Source organism: Malaclemys terrapin, chromosome 11 (assembly GCF_027887155.1).
Source record: "Malaclemys terrapin pileata isolate rMalTer1 chromosome 11, rMalTer1.hap1, whole genome shotgun sequence".
In the NCBI taxonomy this organism is placed as follows: domain Eukaryota; kingdom Metazoa; phylum Chordata; order Testudines; family Emydidae; genus Malaclemys; species Malaclemys terrapin.
The window spans coordinates 22,113,740-22,134,682 of NC_071515.1; the positions used below are offsets into that span (position 1 = coordinate 22,113,740).

A 20,943-nucleotide genomic window follows, 5' to 3' on the forward strand; every position below is an offset into this window, starting at 1 on the left:
CTTGAGAGTATACCCTTACCAATTAGTTCTGGTGAACACAGATCCAAAACCCTTGGATCTTAAAACAATGAAAAATTAATTAGGTTTTTAAAAGAAGAATTTTAATTAAAGAAAAGGATAAAAAATATTTTTGTAAAATCAGGATGGAAAATAACTTTACAGGGTAATTAGATTTAAAGAGCCCAGAGGAACCCCCTCTCACCTTACTTTTAAAGTTACAGCAAAGCAGGGATAAACCTTCCTTTAGCAAAGGAACATTTACAAGTTGAGAAAACAAAGATAAAACTAACACGCCTTGCCTGGCTGTTACTTACAAGTTTGAAATATGAGAGACTTGTTTAGACAGATTTGGAGAGCATGGATTGATGTTCCGTTCCTTTTAGTTTCAAGAGCGAACAACCCCCAAAACAAAGAGCACACAAATAAAAGCCTTCTCCCTCCCCAAGATTTGAAAGTATCTTGTTTTCTTATTGGTTCTTTGGATTAGGTGTCAGCCAGGTTACCTGAGCTCTTTAACCCATTACAGGTAAAAGGATTTTGGTGTTTCTGGCCAGGAGGGATTTTATAGTATTGTACACAGGAGGGTTGTTACCCTTCCCTTTATAGTTATGACACAAGGACTTGGACTAGATGTAGGGTACTGCACCAAATCCCGAACCAAGAGTGGTTCACGATGACCTGGTCAGCTGGGATGAAGGCAGAAAGGCTCAGACAGGCCGCACAGCTGTAGGAATGCTTTGTTCACACAGTTCAACTTGCAGCAGCGCTCTCCTGCCAAGACCAAAATCACCTTTCCTTCCCATTTGCCCCCCAGCGCCACTATGCCCCTCTCTTCTTAGAAAAATCCACAGCCACACATACAGTGGTATAAACCAATAACATTTCAAATATCTGCATCGAAACTTCTATTTTCCTGTTTCCACATCCAATTAACTCTCAAAATATAGATGCCCAGATTGAGCCCTGGTAAATCACCTAAAACCCATGGTCACAGAAGCACAAATAAAATTCAAGATAAATCTCACTGCTGTTCTGTGAGGGTTTCTCTTACTTTTATTACAGAACAACTATCGGCTCCTACCTCACTTAATCTCAGCGTTTCCCGCTTTCCAACAGCATCCACATTCCAGACAACTGCATCTGAAAGTATATGCTGTGTAAGACCTTGGCTACACTTGCGAGTTACAGCGCAATAAAGCAGCCCCAGGCGCCCTAGCTCACTCCCCGTCCACACTGGCAAGGCATGTAGAGCGCTCTGACTCCGCAGCTACAGTGCTGCTGGTACTGCACATCGGCGAGTGGAATAACGTTTGCTGCACCCCTGCTGGAGCGCCGCAGTGTCAGTGTGGATGAGGTGTTGCGTTACTGCGCTGTGATCAGCCTCCGGAAACGTCCCATAATCCCCTTAAGTCAAGTGGCCACTCTTGTCATTGTTGTGAAATCGGCTGCAGAAATGCGGAAATGCCCTTTCAAAGCTCCGTTGCGGAGAAGCCAGCTGCTTATCAGCTCTGAGAAAAGCAAACATTTACTGTTTGCTTTGAGTGAGTGAGAAAGAGGAGAGAGGGTGGAGGGTCTGAACTTACGAGACAGCATGCTGACACACTCTTAGCACCCCAAAAACCCATTCTCTCTCCCCCCCACCTACACACAACACACTCCCTGTCACACTCCACTCCACCACACCCCCATTTGAAAAGCACGTTGCCGTCACTTGCATGCTGGCATAGCTGCCCATAATGCATCGGTCCCAATGCTGCCAGTGCGCTTGAAGCTGTCAGTGTGGACAGACTGCAGCACTTTTCCTACTGTGCTCTACGAAGGCGGATTTAACTCACAGTGCTCTACATCTGCAAGTGTGGCCATACCCTAAGTGTCAAGTAAGTGTCATGTGCAGCTGTTGTAATCCAATCTGAAGAATTTGCAAAGGAACTCCAAGTATAGGAGAGACAAGGCTAACCTCTAGAAATTTCACAGATTTAACCTTATCTTTAGGAATAGAAAAGAATGTTTAATTTAAAGGCATCATGACACTATTCTCTTAGTCACAAGGTTTATAAATGGAGCCTTACTATATTTATAAAGGATTAGTAAATCATTGATAGATGTTTTAATAAATAATCAAATGTTAGAATCCAACAGATCACTAGGTTGCTAATAACTATGGCATAATCATAACTCCTTCCACTGATGTGCTTATTACCCTCTGTAAGACATACTGCTCCTTTCTGTAACATAGCTAGGATGACGAGATGTCCCGTATTTAAGCCTTCCTGCAGGTGTCCTGACTTTTTCTTAAAAACGGGCAAATTGTCCTGTATTTTCTATCTCTTTCCCCACCCCCACCCCCACCCCCATCAGTACCCTTCACATGGAAGGAGCTAGAGAAATGCAAAGTGTTATATTATCATCCTGTTCCTTGGTCACTGTCTGGGTGGATACAAATACATTTTTTTTTAAGTGCTAAACAAATTTGAATCTTCATAGGTGCAGAGAGAATATTTTCTTCATTTCAGTTTATTCAACTAGTTCAGTTCATGTACTAGCTCATTCAAAGTTAAGAACCCAATTGGAAGTTGAAAAAGGAGGAATGCTGTTTTTCTCTTCCACTCTATGAATAAAAAGTAAGTTTGAGAGAGTAAGATCTACTAGTTCTAAAATCTTGAAGGACATGGTAACCAGAAATAAATCAGTTAAATTCATTAAACACAGATAATACTGCCTTTGTTTAATAAATTGGTTAGTTTTAAATGGTTTGATAAACTTTTTTCTTATGCACTTTTAAGGTCATTTTATTTAATAAAAACAATAAAATGCTGTTTTTCTGAATTTTAATTTAATTTGAATTTCCACCAAATAGAGTGTGACAAAGGTCACAAATAAAAAAATTAATCATCTACTAAAATCAAAATGCCTCATTCACCATTTTCTAACAATCAAAAATGTCAAAACAAAGAAGCTGAATAAATATAAGTTAAGCTATATTGTTGCTTAAATAAATATGTACAGATATAGTGTATCCTCCCAGTTAGCAAAAATTACCACCAAATTTAGTGTAAAGGCTATATTTAGTTGCAAGTCAACAGGCTTTGGTGGTTACCAACTAATGAGAAATCAACATTTCCTTAAGTAAAAAAAGTACAAATGCAAAACATGATTAAAATGGTGGTTTCCTGCTTGCGGATTTAATTAAATGGTCACTGTACAAAGGGACTTTTTTTCCCCTGAGAACCATGCGATAGACCTGATCCCCTAGGTAATGTATAGCTTAATTTTCTCTGTCCATGCAGGTAATGGAAACTGTGTCTGAACCATGTGGAATCTTCCCAGGATCAGATCTGTAAATCAAGAATGCAAATCAAGGAAGGTTTTTTGGAGGTGACGGGGGGTCAGGAAGGGCACGGGTTGAGATAGTAAAGATGGACTTTGGTAAACCAAGACGGAATGTTTTTCTAGAAGTTATGCTCTAGTTGAAACAGGAATTAATTCAGGAAAGTCCTATGTCTCCAATACAGGAGGGTCAGACTAGATGATCACCAGGGATCCTAGAAATCCATTTGCCACGGAAAAACATGGAATTTAGAGATTTTCTGTAAAAAAACAGTTTTTACATTTTGTGAACAAATAAAAACATATATTAACTATTAACTAAATTTTACTAAAAGTACCGGTGTCACTTATTCAATGCGTGCAACCTCCCCCTCTTGTGGTTGATTTTTGAATGCGTTTTAAATGTACATAGCTAAACATACTCCAATAAACTGCTTCCAGTGTATAGACGTTACTCAACAGCATATAGGGGTTTGCGTTTTAATGCATCCCAAATTTCACTTCAGCCTCCAGACGTGAGTAATTAAAGTTATGAAAAGAGGCCAAAAACTTTAAAAATCACCCCTGAAGACTGTGTCACTGAGTTTGGCAAGGAAAAATTTCACATTGATGGTAATGTCCTGTTCTGTTCTGTATGCAGCAAGGCTATAGATTACATTCAAAGGCAGGCAGTTGTAGAACACATGGAAAGTGCTAAACAAACTGAATGAAAAGAAATGAAAACAAGAGGCTGAACTCGCAGGACCATCAACAGTAAAGAAACAATTCACTGTGACTGTATCATTCAAGTGTTTATGCATTAAACCCCCCCCACAATTTTCTGAAAATATAGAATACAGACATACAAATCTAGTCCAACCCCCTGCTCAAAGCAGGACCAATCCCCAGACAGATTTTTACCCCAGATCCCTAAATGGCCCCCTCAAGGACTGAACTCAACGCTGGGTTTAGCAGGCTAATGCTCAAACTACTGAGCTATCCCCCCGCCACACCCACCCAATGGCACAGGTAGGCTTTGAACTTGCTTTAAAAATTGTAAATATATCAATGAAACATTGCGTTCAACTGATAGCTATACATATTGTGGCTAGAGAAACTAAAATTCAGCATTTAATTTTAATTGTGGAAAAATACGGATTTTTATGGTTTTTTACTGGAGAATTTGGGGGATTTTCTTATCTCAGAAAACTAAGATCCCTGATTATCACAATGGTCCCTTTTGGCCTTATCATCTATGAATAACATTGACAAATGGAAACTGTACAATTCCTCATTGTTTGGGAATCAAGATTTTGCAGAGTGCGTCTTCATTTGAAATCAGGACCAAGGGGTCAATGCTAGAAGGTGCTGAGCACTCTCAACTCCTACTAAAGTAGACAGATGCAGGTCAGTCACTCAGCCCCTTTGCTTACGCACATTTGGTGACTTGGACAGCTGCAGATCTGGAAGTCAGGACGCTGAGTCATTGCAGAGATGGAGATCTGAGAGTTGAGGGCCCTCAGTACCTTGCAGGACTGGGACCTAACTGAACAAATCCAGTCCATTTGTCTTTTGGAACTGCAAGTTGAATCCATCCCAAAATTCCTAATTTAGTGTATCTCAGACTTCTTATTGCTTTGGTTAATTGTCTAGCGTTGGCACCTGGAAGATCAGTTTCCTCCGCAGGGTTGATTTTATTTCCGGCATCTGCTTTTTCCCATTAAACTCTTTTTCTCCCATTTTTTTGTTGACTTGTGTCAGGATTGTCAGCAGATCCACGTACCTTAAACACATTACAAGGAAAAAAAGAGTTACATAGAAATACATGGTACTTTCAAACTAGGCCTTTGAGGCTGGTCTGGGAAGTTATCCATGTTTGCTTGATACCATGATCCCTTGGGACAAGGACAATGGCTTCCCCGTACTCCTGGCTAGTCCCCCAGTTTGAATACTCTACTATGTAACTATTACACTCCACATATATCTGAAGAAAAAAGAATTTCAGAAAGGCCACTCAGTGTAAGTTTTTCTACCAAGTGACATTTGTCTTCCCTCTTGGTAGTGGTTAGGAACAGCATTTAGATAATATGGAGAACACAAATGAACACAATCCCTCACCCAGCTCTCCATGATGCTACACAAGACTTATCACCAGACACCATTTCCCTTCATTTCTAAACCAAAACACTAGCAATTCTTTTTTTTATAGACCAGCAGCCTAGTGAAGAGAGGTTCTTGCCATTGTTCTTTACTAAAAAGATTTGATTGCTTCCACTGACTCCCATTAATTCCCATTGGAAGAACAAAGTCATTGGTCATTTAATATTGTAAAATACTATACAGGTGACAGCTGGGGAGGGAGAACAGTGTGGAGGATTGAGCTGGGGACTGGGCGCCTGAAGATACAGCAATATAATCCTGGGTATGCTGCTGATTCATGTAACCTCAGGCAAGTCACTTTAAGTCGGTCTTATTTGTAAAACAGGAATAACAATACACACTTAGCGACGTGAAAGAGAGGTTGTGAGGTCTAATTAATGAACATACAGTGCTTGAAGATGCAAAGAGCTATATACAGTAAGTGGAAAGTACTATTGTCAGTGGGTTTCTACTAAGCTAGTTTAAGAAAGTGTTTCTGGGACAAATTCATCAGTCCTCTACGTGCTATTAAAACGGGGAATATGAGTAGTACTTACTGTGGGCAGAAAGACTCTATTTCCTTGCAGAGGCACTGAATGAACGCGCTGCCTTTCTCTATGTATCTGTAGCACTCAAAGTCTTCCACTGTAGCCATACCAATGAGGATATCAGCCCAGTCAGGAATGGAAGGCAAGGGCAAAGCATCTGTCTCCAGCTGTCGAGAAGAATCTTCTTTCACTGGGATACTTTTCTGCCCTCTCTTACCTTGGCAGGCTTGAATAAAGAAGAGTTTGGGTTTGCCAGCGAGAGAGGGGCACTCAGATCCAGTGAAGCAGGAGACCAGATCTTTGACGGCTGCAGAATTCCAGTCTGTCCCACGTACTTTACCTTTTTCGCCATGTGAGAGTAAGCAGCAAATGAAACAGTCCATGTTGCTATGGTCCATGTTGCTATACTTTTTGATTGTATTACAGATTTCCTCTGCTTCTAGGTTTCGGTGCTCAATTGTCTCAAATTGAAGCCACTCAAAGACCCTTTTCAGAGCCTCTGGAAGAGAAAGGGAGAGGGAGAGTCAGCACTCATTTAACATAAAACAGAAGAGAGGGAAGAAGATGAAACTGTAGCAGGCACTGCACTGGAGAACAAGAGACACTGTCAGGCGGTTTGGAAAGTGTTACAGTCCCATGAAGAAGCCCACCTTATTGTTCCACACCCGGTCAGTCCTCTTGGATCAAAATGATATTGCCCTAGCAAGAAATACACAGCCATTCATTTACTCCTGATACAATGCCTTTGCCTTGAGCATCATGCGGTCCTCCCAGAAAAAAGCAGGTTTTACTTCCATAGCAATTAATCCTTATACATAATGAGAGTTTAGTTTGTTTAAGCATCTTTCACCAACTTCATGCTGCCCAGAGATTTGAGATACTTATGAATAGCTCTTGATAAAACAAGAGAAGGATGATGTACTTATTTAAGGCTGGATTTTGCCACTCTTCCAAGGAGTAATTCCTTATTCTGCAAATAATCCTGTTGAAATTAACTCCTCTGTGCAGAGCAAGAGCAGCAGAATCTGGCTCTTAACAAAGGTAAGGATCTACACAGCTTTCCCAGTACCTGCTGACTTAGCTTTGTAATGGGCGAGAAGAGTCTCCTAGAGAGAAGAGGGTGACTCGGAAACGAGCAACTGGAAAGGGATCAGAGTTAAAATTCAGCCATATAGGCTTTTTTAAGATGCGGCGTTAAAAAGGAAGGATGTGTGGATTCAGATAGACATGGAGTTATTGCAGGAGGAAGGGCTTAGAGGCAAATGGCAAGATGATAAGATAGTTGGATTTGTTTGAGCATTGCTGCAACCAGATGTGTCTAGCTACTGGATCAGAACACTTTCTAACTGGCAGTGTGGTCTCCTTATATCCTCCAGTTGTAGACTGTAGGTTAAGTGAACACAGAATTGAGAGCTTAAGGACTTTATGGCAGTTCTAAGAACTATTAAAAAAATAGAGAGAAAGAGAAGTCATCAAGCAGAAAGACAACATAGCAGAAAAGGCACACACATATATACACACTCTATAAACAATAGCTTGTACCCAGAACAGAAAGACTTTCCTTCCTTAAACTACATTTTTAGCATATTCTGTCCACGAGGGTAAAAAGAAGTCTATCAGCTACAAACAGACAAATTCTACTGGAGGAATTGACAAGGAGACTAAAAGGGGTGTTTTTACAGCAAGATAACTAATCTGAGTCAGCTCTCAGGCTGTAAAATCCTGGCAAAGACAGTGTACTGCAATGTAGGGAGGTGAGGTCATCCACAGGTCAGGAGTGTAGTGCTGACCTCACCTAACAACCAACTACAAGGTAAAAACTACTTGCATCTCCATTAGGCTTTTATAGGGAGAAAGCTAACACAGGTTAATTATCAAGCTGTAATAAGACCACCCTTTTTGGCAGTGAAGAGACAGCCTAAATACTGTAGCTTTTCTGATACCATAATGGCCGACATGTCTGTCAAACCAACCATGCAGGGAAGGGAGCTTAGTGAGAGTGGTTTTGTGAAAGGAAAGAGTGACAACACCGTAGCTTATCCATTCTACAAAGGAGGGTAGATTAAATGGTTCCCTCAGACAAAGTCCAACTTTGAAAACCCCCGCAGTAGTTCAACAAGCAAAATATTTACCAGCATCTTTGTCTGTGCCTCTCCTGGTTTCATCAGGATTTTTAAAATCAGAGTTGTTCAGTATCACACAATAGCCATGAGGATTATTGTCCATCGTGTAGGGGTTCTCGAGCTGTAGAGATGTACAGAGCATAATGACAAGATCGCAAAAGCAGCATAAAGAGCTGTGGGTTTTAAGGTACCCAAAAGAAAAATGGGACTAAGCACAGATTGTTACCCTGCCTCATCTAAGCCCCACAGACCTACCACAGGCTGGGGTGTTGGGGACGCGGTGCAGGGGAAGTCTGTGAATCTAGGACAGCTCTAACCTCTGCCTGCAGGGGGATGGAAGGGAGTGGGGAAATAAGAACCCTACTTCCTCCCCCCTGAGCACTCCCTCCCTCCCCCAAGGTGAGATTAGTGTTCTGGAGTAGAGGGAACGGGAGCAGGTGTTTGTCCCCAGTCCAGCCCAATACCTCCCCCCCAGAGCACGAAGTGCGGGCTACCTTTGAGATTCCTGCTCCCTCCCTCCTTTGCTTGGTGAGGTTCATTGATTCTTATCCATTGATTCAGCATGATTTGAGGGAGGGAGGGATGTCCTTAACCGTGGCTGCTGGAAACTCTCCAATTGCTTCAGGGTGTCCTGGTGGTTCTCTTTCCCTCTCTCCCCTCCCCCAATGGCAGACATTGCTCTGTTTCCTGCCACTAACCCTAATGGGGTGTCAGAGTAGCAGCCGTGTTAGTCTGTATCCGCAAAAAGAAGAACAGGAGTACTTGTGGCACCTTAGAGACTAACAGATTTATTAGAGCATATATTAGAGCATGCTCTAATAAATCTGTTAGTCTCTAAGGTGCCACAAGTACTCCTGTTCTTCCTAATGGGGTGTTGATCCTCAGGCAACACAGCAAAGGGTGGGGCTTACTCTTGTATTCTGGATGAGGGCTCCCTAGGGCCTCACCAACAATTGTAGGGGGGTTTGTAAATGGGATTTAGAGAGCAGCAGTTCAAGGTAAACATCAGGATTTCTCACCTTTGGCACTGACGCTGCTTCCTTTGCTCCCGATTCACCTGGGCCCGCAAATGCCCATGTTTTAGGCCAGGGAACTTTCTGGTGAATATGCCCTACAAGGGGCATGAAAGGACATTTAGAGTCAAAAGCGGTGTCTTAACTTTAACATAATTCAGTACAAAGAATGGTATCCAAATGATCTGAAGGAGTGGGGTGGGGACAACTTCCAACCCCTAAAACATGGAGAACTGCTCACATTTTCATCATTGTTTAATTTAACACTTAGATAACGTCTGTACCTTAGCACCTATGGGCCTACCACTGCTTAACATCAGGTTGGTTTTAGGTGTATTTAGTTAGCGATGATTAGTCCTATTTTTAACCATATGAATCAAGAGGCTGAGTCTCCATGGCTCTGACCATGAAATCTGTACAGGCTTCAGAATCTAGGTGGGAAACAATGCAGGCAACAAACATCTTCACGGATAGGGCAGTGACCGGACTCTTAGCTAAGTTACATTTAATCAAGTGAGCCTATGCTCTAGTTCATACAGGAATTAATTCAGGGAAAGTTTTAAGGCCTGTGTTATACAGGAGACCAGACCTGATCACAAGGGTCTCTTCTGGCCTTTGTTGTACTTAAAGTACTGCACAGGATCTTTTCAGGGGGAATAAGACAAAACGCCACATTTATTAGTAATACATGTATTCATTAACACTGTATTATATGCATATAATATATTACACTTACACTCACACACACACACAAACACACTCCGTCTTGTTGTTACCAATTAGTTGCTCCCCTTAACTGCACTGGCCAGGTGAGTTAGATGGGGGAGGGGGTGGAGCCGGGCTTCTGCCGATCCAGATCGATGCTCCCATGTTGACAAGACGAGACCCGGGGTCCTCTGCAAGACACCTCACTTTTACAGCAGCTTTCCTCTTATGCAAATCTATACCAGATTCAAACCCTGTGTCTGTGTCCATTGGTCCTTTGTGCTGCTTTCTTTTGAGTGTTGTCCCAATGCTGCAAAGAGGGTGTTTCCAAAAGAAGGTGCTTGCTTCTAACCCCCGAGGCCATCGGTATGTCTGCTTGTTTTTAATGAGCCCACTTGACACGTTTTATTGTCCTTGGGTCTGGCTCCCAGCCCCTCTCCAACAGTTGAGGCTGTCTGGAGGTGCTGCCTTCCATGCCTTGCTCATCCACACCTCATTCATTCAACAGGGCAATTGATTAAGAGTGGGGGGGAAGAGCTCTTGTTCTACTGCTAGCAAAAAGAAATTTTTCTTCTATCTTATTCTATCCTTAGGGGCTATAATATTATACCAAGGGCAATGCAAAGTTTCTAAATGAGGCTTTGATACAAAGTCCCATGAAAACAGTGGTCACACGTGGGTAGACCCACCACAAGGTTATATGAAGAGGCACAATGTAAAGTCATATGAAAATTATCAGAGATTTATCTACACCTTATAATTTATTAATCTACTTAAGGAGCGGTAACAAAATACCTTCGCTAAGTGTCAGGCTCTGAAAAGGAGGTTCCAAGCTCGTGATCAATTCATCTGGGGCTGAAACGGGAAGAGACAAGAAGAATGATGGACAAATTCAACCAAGGCTATTCCAGGTCTCAGTGCAGCAAGACTTTCAAGGCATCAGGTTAGCTACACGCCTAGTCTTCAACAGAAACTACCCTGAAGTCTTAAAGGACAAACAGCCTGGGCAGACGAAGCAACTCATCCAGTATCCATACAATTCTGGTGAGCCTCACTCTCTCTAAACTGTCAATACATTAGATCATGATCAACTGACACCAGTTTTCAACACGGGAAAGAAACCCTGTGGCTGTACCAGTTCTGCAGCTTCTTCGCTATATTTGTCACGTCCCACTGAATAAGAGTTCCCTTGAGGTTTTATTTTTAGATCTTGGAGGAGATCCCTTTTCCCATTAATGACTGATGATTCTCTTCTCTTCCCCTCCAGGAATGGGTTCCCCTCGTGCCCTCCTGGTGATGGATTAGCCCATTGACAGGTTGACCATTTCTGTTGCCCTGGGCTGAGATAAAGGCCCTGTCTATACTACAGAAATAACAATATTTAAACAGGATTGTGAAAAATGGTTGTAACACAGGCATCTACTAGGGTTAAAACATAATTCTCCATCACGGTTATGACTGGGGATGTAAATAGGGTTTAAAATAGTATCAGTTAAACAGTTAACTGTTAAGAAGTTCACATAGGCGGGAAACTAGGAGTACAAGGGGTACCGGCTGCCGGTCCCACGTCCCGGGAGCAGAGCTGACAGCAGAGTTTAATCGTTAACCAAAACCAATAAGACTGATGCTTATCAGTTAACCAGTAAAATTTTTACATCCCTAGTTATGACATTTTTGTACTATCTAGACCAGCAGAAATAAGTCATAATCATGTTTAAACATGGCTGTGCTGAAAAGGTATTTTTTTGTAGTGGCAACAGGGCTGAAAAATATGTCCCCTTCCTGCTCCACCTCAAGAGATAAATTAAATAATCTTCCCCCTTGGCTACAGATCTTGTCCACACTAGAAATTCCTGGAAATCTCCCACTGTTGCAATGCTTCTAGAGGTAGCAGTGGGGAGCACGACTGTGTAGACCAGGGGTCAGCAACCTTTCAGAAGTGGTGTGCCGAGTCTTCATTTATTCACTCTAATTTAAGGTTTTGTGTACCAGTAACACATTTTAACGTTTTTAGAAGGTCTCTTTCTATAAGTCTATAATATATAACTAAACTATTGTTCTATGTAAAGTAAATAAGGTTTTTTAAATGTTTAAGAAGCTTCATTTAAAATTAAATTAAAATGCAGAGCCCCCTGGACCAGTGGCCAGGACCTGGGCAGCGTGAGTGCCACTGAAAATCAGCTCGCATGCCGCCTTCAGCACACGTGTCATAGGTTGCCTACCCCTAGTGTAGACATCATTCAGGTGCCCACTGACGTTTACTATACTGTTTACACCTACCCTGAGTGGCATTAGACAACAAGGGGTGGTAAAGCAACAGCGATCTGTTGACACTAGTGCTTCCACCGTTGCTACCGCTGGTGGGAGAATTTTTATAGTCAAGATTAGACACAGCCACTATCTGCCTCAGAGCCATTATCTGCTCTACTCACCAAACAGGCGATGCTTCACAAGTACATCCTAGAATAGCTGGGAGAAAGAGTCCAAATGCTCTGAGAGCCATCCAGGGGGCCTCAGAGAAACACACATGACTAAGCCAAATGCAAATGAGAACCTGCTATGAGAAAATCTGTGTATTCTCACTTTCCCCTGGCTGCTGGGTGGTGCCTCTCATTAACTGTTTCCTGAACATTGGGCCTGTCAGGTGAACAAGTCACTGCTTCATCCCCAAAAGCTCATCAAGAACACAGTAACTGGAAGTGCTGGAAATGTCCCAGTTTCTGTTTTAAAGCATTTGGCACCGACTTGAGTAAAAATGCCTCCCTTTCAAAACCTTTCCATGAATCTTCTTTCCAACCTTTGCACTAGCTCAGGGAAAATAAAGCCTTGCAACTCACTGCCAGCAAAATCTGTAAGTCTACAGACTAGTCTCCCAAGGGAAGCGGTGCAGGTCTCAGTCTTAGAGACATTTAAAACTAGACTGGTCAAAGCACAGAAAATAATACTCTCCAGAACAATTTTTCAATAGTTCCTAAGGAGGGCAGACTACATCAAATGTCTCCCTCATCACCCACTTCCTTTGATCTTTGGGGCTCAGTCAAAAGAATATTCAAATGGGTAGTTTAAAATCATTACCTTGTGTTTCCACTTCGTAGGTATTAATTTTTTGCGCCAGGTCAGGTCTAACGTCCCGTAAAATACTCTTCAGCACCTTCAATTTGGTTTCATTCATTATCCCAGCTTTTTCCATTTCTATAAAGAGCTTCAATATTGTCTGTTTAAAAAAATATGATTATGTATTAGTTTCAGGTATCACCCCAACATATTAGGCATTTTTCAAACCAAAAGGAAGGCAAGGTTCCCTGCTCTGAGGAGAGGACAGGCTGAAGACAGAAACAGACAGAGAATTGGGAAGGCGCGGGGGTGGAGAAATACACCAAGTTAGAAGGTGTTAGCGGGTGTCAAGATGTAAATTAACCACCTCATGGGAAAATAAATTAAGCTAAGATAGGGGATTTTAGGGCTGGTCTGTATATGGTTTTTCTGCACATATGTAACAAAACAGATTTCATTAAAGCAGTGCAAACCACTAATGTAGATACTCTTAAACTGGTTTCGCTTAATCCAATAATTGACCAAATTAAATTAAACTAGAATAAAAAGTGTAGTATAACCCTGGATAAGTGCATCGCTATTCCAGATGTGTAACTAATATGGATTTTTAAAGAACAATTTAGTTACACTGCTGTAGGTTTTCCATTACATAAATTATTCCTAATTACTCCCCAAAGTTGTAATTGTATCAGCTAATCTTCCCATAGGGACCATAGCAGATTTGGGCCTTTTAGGGAGAGTTTTAATGCAGCCTTGTGGATGATGGACTCAGGAAGGGTGCTTCAAAGATAGTTATTTGTCTATCTAACCTTCACCATACCCTGGGAGGCAGCTAGGTAAGTATCATTATTCCAATGTTACAAATAAGGAAAGGGGCAGAAAGGTTAAGTGACTTTCCCAGGACCACACGAGTCATTGGCAGAGCCAGGATTACAATTTAGGATTGTCTGACTCCCAAATCCTGTGCTTTTTCTCCAGACCACATCCTCCTCCTTTGGGTGCCACCCAAACATCAATACCCTGAAAGCAGTGGGTAGAGAAGAGGAGTGTGCTGAATTTGTGGGAGGCAGAGGCAGGGAGATGGATGGTGTGGATAAGACAATGAGAATGTGGGAAAGACTGATGAAATGGTGGGGAAAGGAGACTAAGACAGGAGGGAGAAAGAAGGACCCATTTTCTAATGGAGACCATCTCACTGCTCTTCCACTTACCATGAGCCATCCCCACTGCAGGCTGGGATTTACATGCACCTGTTTTCGCTACCTCCTTCGAGGAAAGAGTTAGACTACGGCTACTACAGACCTTACAGTGGTGCAGCTGAACTGTTGCAGCTGTGCCACTGTAAGCTCTCTGTGTAGCCGCTCTAAGCTGACGGGAGAGACTCCCGTTGGCTTAACTACTCCAGTCCCTGCTGGCGGTAGCTCTCCCATCGACTTACGCACCGGTGTGCTCAGCACTAAGTCAGCATTAGTTATGTCAGTCAGGGGGGTGGCTAGCCACACCGTTGAGCAATATAACTTATGTCAATTTAAGGTGTAGCATAGCCATAGCCAGAGACTCAGAACCAACTATGCACAAGAAGCCACCACGATCAAGTGTTCTTACAGCATTGTCCTGAAGCTTCTTCTTTGGTAGCTCCTTCTGCAGCAGGAATCTTACACTGGCAACTTCTTCACTAGTTATTTCTTCAGAGATTCTGTAAAGTAGTTGTCTGACAGTAAGGGAAGAAAGGAAGCAAATTAGCCAAAATGAAGATTGCCTAAATGCTGTCAGGTATGCCCCATGTGCCTGACGGGCTGTCCACAGTAAAGGGATTTGCTTCATCCTTATCACTGCTATGTACTGTTGTCAGTAGCTACCGGTGTGGTGCTCTGCTCTTGTTCGATGATGACAACAATCAGCTGCATGCGTGTTCCCTCTGTGTGCTGCCCCGGCTCTGCGCAGATAGCTGACACAGCAAACCCCGAGAGAACCTCCAAAGACCACAGACTCTAGTAAGGGACGAAGGAACCCGGCCAGGTTTATTGTCAAACGAAGCACAGTAATAGTTTCCCGTAGACTCTACAGGACATACTACGAATTTGTGCCCCCTGGCAATGGACCGGCTCAGTCAGTGGCGGGACTTTCCACTGCCCCCTAGGACAGACAAAGATGTGCACTCCAGGACCTACTTTTATACAGTTACAGGACAGATTACTCATCCCTACTGACGTATTGAAGTACAGCCCCTTGGCTCATTAGGGTGCTGTCTCCTCCTTTGATCATGTTGTTTCAAACATATCTATCCATCATGCTGTCCTTTTGACCCTGTCTTTAAGATGCACCTGCCTGTTCCTTGTTATCTCTATGGAGTGTTCTGATGCCATCTTGGCACAAGTTCCTCTTATTAGCACTTATGTGTGGATGCACCTGCTTCTAGCAGCCCTCTTCTTGCCAGCTTCTGTGAGTGGGGCCTGCCTCTGGCTCACAGCCCAGCTTTTGCTTAGCAATGCCTGGAAGTACTTTGGTTCAGGCTTCAGGCCTCAGACTGGGCCTTTGATACAAGAGTTTATGTTTCAGGGCCTCATCTTACTACATGTACAACATCCTTGAAAGCCAAGGCTGAGAACAACATCATAGTATCAGAAAATCAGTGCAGTCCAAAGTGAAAATAGTTGCTCTCAGAAGCACTCAGTGGCAATGCTTCCAGGAATGAGACAGTACATAGCACACATCAGGTTGCAAGTAACCTAGGTAAGACTCAGGCTCTGTCTGGATTTGAGAGGACCAAATCCAACCCAAAGCCTGCTTGACCCCTCTCTAGTTACAATACAATACTATGATTGTGAGATAATTTCCAGAAAAAAAAACCTTCTCGGAAACTGGGTCTCTTTAGAAAAATGGAGATGTCACTTCTGTTGGAATAGTACCAAGGACACAATCAATAGCATTAGAGCATAGAGCTAAATACCTGTCCTTAAGTGTGCAAGATGCACAGAGCCAGATTGAAAAGAATAAAATTCTCCCTGGATTTGTGTGGGAGCTAAAATGGAAGACAATTCAGGTAGGAAACAAGAATGAAGCTGGACATAACAGAACACCTCTACCTCGGCCTTTTAAGCCCAAGAGGCTCCAAAGGGTCCTTACTATCATACTCCATACCTATATGGTGAAACTTTTGCCTTGTTTGGGATTTGAAGCTCCCTCTCCATTTCGTCTCTGCTGGAGCTCAGTTTACCAGTCAGGAGGTCTATGCGGTTTACTCTGAACAGTAGCTCCTTTACGAAGGACAGATCTTCTTCTTCTATCAGTCCCTTGTTCTGGAGCTTTTGGAAGAAAACCTTGGGATCTTGAATGTCTTCCTGATTCTTCAGTGGGATGTACTCCAGACTCAGAAACTTCAGGGCCATCAGGGTGTCCGAGTCCAGTTCCTCGCTGATGAAGAAGAGAAGCTTGTATATATCTGCACTCATTTTACGGCTGAGAGATGAGGAATCAGATCTAAACACAAAGTGAGATGATGATGGAATGATGTGATTGATGGGCGAGGTCAACACAATTACAAAGGAGTCACGTCATGTGGAATGCATCATAATAAATGGATACATGCTACAAAATACACATCTGATGTCCCCCTGTCATAGTTTTGATGTTAGGTCTCTTTTGTCCCCTTTAAATTCATCAGCTTTAGGAATCTGCACTTGGGAACAGAAGCAAAGGTAAGAGAAAATGTCACGGAAACAAGCTCCTCCTGCTTTCCCTGGGAGGATGTTTGGGGTTTTCTAGCAGCAGAATCAATCCAGCTGCATGCAAGTGCTTCCTTTTTTCTTTCCTAGATCCTGCCTGTTGTTCTTTTGAAAGTCAGCATTATTCTTTTTCTAAAGATTCAGTGCTACCCAGAAGCAAGATCTACATATCTGACACCCGTTTCCCCTAGATCTAAAATCAACAAAGTGTCTGAGCAATAAATGAGACGCATGGACACTACTCCATCACAGATGTAAAAAGAACAGGAGTACTTGTGGCACCTTAGAGACTAACACATTTATTTGAGCATAAGCTTTCATAGGCGACAACCCACTTCTTTAGATGCATAGAACGGAACATATAGTAAGTTGATATATATACATACAGAACATGAAAAGGTGGACCATGTTCATGTTCTGTATGTATATATCTCTCCTTACTATATGTTTCATTCTGTGCATCTGAAGAAGTGGGCTGTAGCCCACAAAAGCTTATGCTCAAATAAATTTGTTAGTCTCTAAGGTGCCACAAGTACTCCTGTTCTTTTTGCGTATACTGCTACTCTGAAACCTGTCATCACAGATGTGTGTCTCAAGTGTAGTAAAAGCTTCCCTAAGCTACTACTGCTTCTATAAACATTTTTTTTTTCTGGCCCCTGCAGGTCCCTGCAACCAGGCCACTCCAATTTAGACAGGAAAGATAATTCACTTTATACTTCTTGTCTCCAGCACTTGCAAACTACAGCTCACTCACAAGCTAAGCTATTTACTATCACACTGCACATTTGTAAGATACAGATCAGCTAAAGAGCATACTGATCATTTCCAAAGCTCAAGTAGGGGCTAGAGCCACACGTTTCCCATTTCGCTGTGCACCCAAAGCCCCCAGTGACCTTTGAATTCTCAGTCCTGGATTACAGTTAGGGCAGGACACCAGTACAGTAGAACCTCAGAATTACGAACTGACCAGTCAACCACATACTTATTTGGAACTGGAAGTACGCAATCAGGCAGCGGGCGGGGGAGGCAAATACAGTTCAGTACTGTGTTAAATGTAAACTACTAAAAAAAATAAAGGGAAAGCAGCATTTTTCTTCTGCATAGTAAAGTTTCAAAGCTGTATTAAGTCAAAGTTCAGTTGTAAACATTTGAAAAAACAACCATAATGTTTTGTTCAGAATTAGGAACATTTCAGAGTTATAAACCACCTCCATTCCTTAGCTGTTCATAACTCTGAGGTTCTACTGTACTGAATTTAGAAAGGGCCTCTGAATTTGGGAATATGGAGCATGAGGCTCCAAAAATTCTCAGCCCATAGTGTGGGAACAGCAGCATATGCTGCTAGTCTGTCTGTCTCATTGCAGAGAGTGCCAGTCAGTGCTCTGCTCCCTCTGTGACAGCACAGGCAGAAGGGCCACAAAGGGGTCTCGGAGGAGGGTGAGGGTTTGGGAGGAAGAATCTATGGGGTGGCTGAAGTTCTTTGAGTGGTCTCTGTGGGGGACCCCCTCTTAGCATGCCTGGAAGGTCTCGCTCCTCCTCTCTTTTTCATTTGGGCACCATTCTGAGACTGAAATTGCGAGAGAACATTTAGTATGGCAACCCTTTGCAAGAGCAAGCCAGTCTCCCACTGTCAGATGAGTCAGTAATCTATGTGTATGGTGGCAGTGACCAGCTCGCCCCTTGCAGTTGGTCTCTTCGAACACAGGGCAGCTTTGTGTAGACCAGGGTTTGTGATTCTGAGGTAAAGAGTTGACTGGTTGCCAAATAAACTTGAGTTAATTAATATAATTGTAAATGCTAATCCAGACACTCTGCAATAATTTGTGCCATGACACAAACATTTGTGGCTGACTTGAGGACCCATTTTAAGGTAGACTGCAAAGGTTTGAGGAGTGTATGGATTAGCATTCACAATCGTGTATGTTAACTTGAGTTAATTGGCAATCATTTAACTAGTTACTATACAGTAGGACCTTAAACTCTTGTCTAGAAAAACCCAGTAAAACTCACTCCCTGTCCTACAGAGCACACTATCTAAAGCTCTGTTCCCCGATGCTCATTTCTCTTTTAAATGTATGCAAAATTAGTTTAGAAACAGATGAGAATCTGCACCTCTGGGCCACATGAAAACTAATGAGTCATTCAGACAGGAGCCGGTGCTTTCAGCTGCGTGATCTTATTTGCTACTTCTCTGAAAAAAAAGAGAATACCCACTTGATAGCTAATTGTCAATATAGGATTGGGGGAACAGGTCTCATCTGACACCCGTGCATACCCCTAGATTAAGGTATAAGCAATTTATAGCCATAAAAATGATCTTTGCTGTAAAGGGAATTAAATTAATTTCACTTTCACTTTCAAACTTTCTATAAACTTTGAATGCTATAGTTTATATATGTATACAGAATAGACAGTATATCTGTATGTGTGTATGCCTGCCTGTGCGGATAGTGTACTAAAAATTCTACTCCATTGTCTTCTGGCATTAGATTATAATCCAAAACAGGGAAAGAGAAAAACTAGAAAGAGATATTGGTCTAGCAAAACTCGGTTGCCTTCAAACATAAAATGATATTGAAGGTAAGGATGTTGGTTTCACTTACTTTTGGGGTCAGGCAGATCAGTGGTGAAATGCCTCTGGATTTTGTTCCTCGCAAAACTCAGTTGCCTTCAAACATAAAATGAGATTGAAGTTAAGGATATTGATTTCACTTACTTTTGGGGTCAGGCAGATCAGTGGATGAAATTTCCTAGCAAAACTCAGTTCCCTTCAAACATAAAATGATATTGAACTTAAGGGTGTGGATTTCACTTACTTTTGGAGTCAGTCAGCTCAGTGGATCTTGTTCCTTCTCAGTCCCAACAGGAAGTCATGCAACAGGAAAGGACTGGTCTCGAGACTGAGTGTGTTGTCATGTGACTTATAGTAGTAGGTTAAGTTAAATGACAACAGAATGAAAATTGTGATATCAACACAATGACAATTGACAATAGAGCTGTTCACTTCCAGAACTTGTCATCATTACAATTTCAGTTAATCAAATATTGCAGACACGGAAACAGAGCTTGTAAAAATAAAACAAATAACTGGTAAAAAAGAGGGGAGTTGGAGCACAGCAGGTAGCATAATCAGGAGACCTCCTAATATGAAGGGAGGCTTGAGTTGCTTCCTCTAAATGAAGAATTAAAGGGTCAGGATAAAAACATGCTTGCTTCAAAAAGCTTTTCCACTTTAAAGTTTGTCTCTGTCCCACTTCCCTGCTTTGCCATTGTATCCTTCAGTCCGGGGTGGGCAAACTTTTTGGCCCAAGGGCCACATCTGGGTATAGAAACTGTATGACGGGCCATGAATGGTCACAAAATTGGGGTTGGGGTGCGGGAGGGAGTGAGGGCTCTGGTTGGGGGTGCAGGCTCTGGGATGGGGCCAGAAATGAGGAGTTCAGGATGCGGGAGGGGGCTCCAGGCTGGGGCGGGGGAGTGGAGTGCGGGGGAGGGAGGTGAGGGCTCCGGATGGGGGTGCAGGCTCTGGGGTGGGGCTGGGAATGAGGAGTTTGGGGTGCAGGAGGATGCTCCGGGCTGGGATCGAGGGATTCAGAGGGCGGAAAAGGGGATCAGGGCTGGGGCAGGGAGTTGGGGTGTGGAGAGAGGCACAGGGGGTGCAGGCTCCAGCCGGCGCTTACCTTAAGCGACTCCCGGAAGCAGCGGCATGTCCCTTCTCCAGCTCCTATGTGAAGGTGCAGCCACGTGGCTCTGAACGCTGCCCCAGCCGCAGGCACCCCCCCTGCAGCTCCCATTGGCTGCGGTTCCTGGCCAATGGGACCTGCAGGGGTGGCACTTGGGGCAGGGGCGGCGTGCAGAGCAGAGCCCCCTGACTGCCCCTATGAGTAGGAGCTGAAGGGGGGAAGGCCACTGCTTCCAGGAACCGTGTGGAGCGGCCTCCGACCCTACTCCCCAGCTGGAGCTCCGGAGCAGGGCAAGCCCCAGACTCCACTCCCTAGAGGGAGCTTGAGCGCCAAATTAAAACAGCTGGCGGGCCGGATCCAGCCCACGGGCCGTAGTTTACCCACCCCTGCTTCAGTCCCATCTATCTTACTATAGTGTCCATCTTTTCTATGCAGTTGGATCATTTTTAACATGCATTATTTTTGATGGAAAATTATTGTATTTATATAAAAGAAAAAAGGAGAGAGACAGGCACCACCACCCAATACACAACCGGCACTCAGTGAACACATGGAACTGTAAAGTCTAAATGTTCTCTTTAATGGTGTTTCAGAAAGATATATTGTAATGAATCGGTGATTAGCATTGGCCGAAAAACAAGAATTCT

The 20,943-nt window shown here is 43.0% G+C and overlaps 1 protein-coding gene and 1 long non-coding RNA gene across 3 annotated transcripts in view; one reads left to right on the forward strand and one right to left on the reverse strand.

Annotated features, from left to right (window-relative positions):
* LOC128845769 (uncharacterized) overlaps positions 1–3,372 on the forward strand; it is an 11,561-nt gene extending 8,189 nt beyond the window's left edge. The window contains exon 3 of the long non-coding RNA XR_008446722.1: positions 3,288–3,372. This is a non-coding gene — a long non-coding RNA (uncharacterized LOC128845769). The remainder of the gene's footprint in view (positions 1–3,287) is intronic.
* LOC128845766 (caspase-8-like) lies at positions 209–19,950 on the reverse strand. 2 transcript variants are annotated; one of them, XM_054044764.1, is made up of 10 exons: positions 19,430–19,950; positions 19,217–19,281; positions 16,030–16,368; positions 14,494–14,599; positions 12,910–13,048; positions 10,630–10,689; positions 9,136–9,227; positions 8,126–8,237; positions 6,003–6,492; positions 209–5,089 (listed from the first exon to the last, which is right to left on the reverse strand). In XM_054044764.1, the coding sequence occupies exons 3-10, from the start codon at positions 16,338–16,340 to the stop codon at positions 4,948–4,950; spliced, it is 1,452 nt and encodes a 483-aa protein (XP_053900739.1). In that variant the 5' UTR covers positions 16,341–16,368; positions 19,217–19,281; positions 19,430–19,950; the 3' UTR covers positions 209–4,947. The 2 variants fall into 2 exon arrangements, with proteins under 2 accessions (XP_053900739.1, XP_053900740.1); XM_054044765.1 differs by having other exon boundaries at positions 19,217–19,950.
* Between the last annotated feature and the right edge of the window lie 993 nt (positions 19,951–20,943).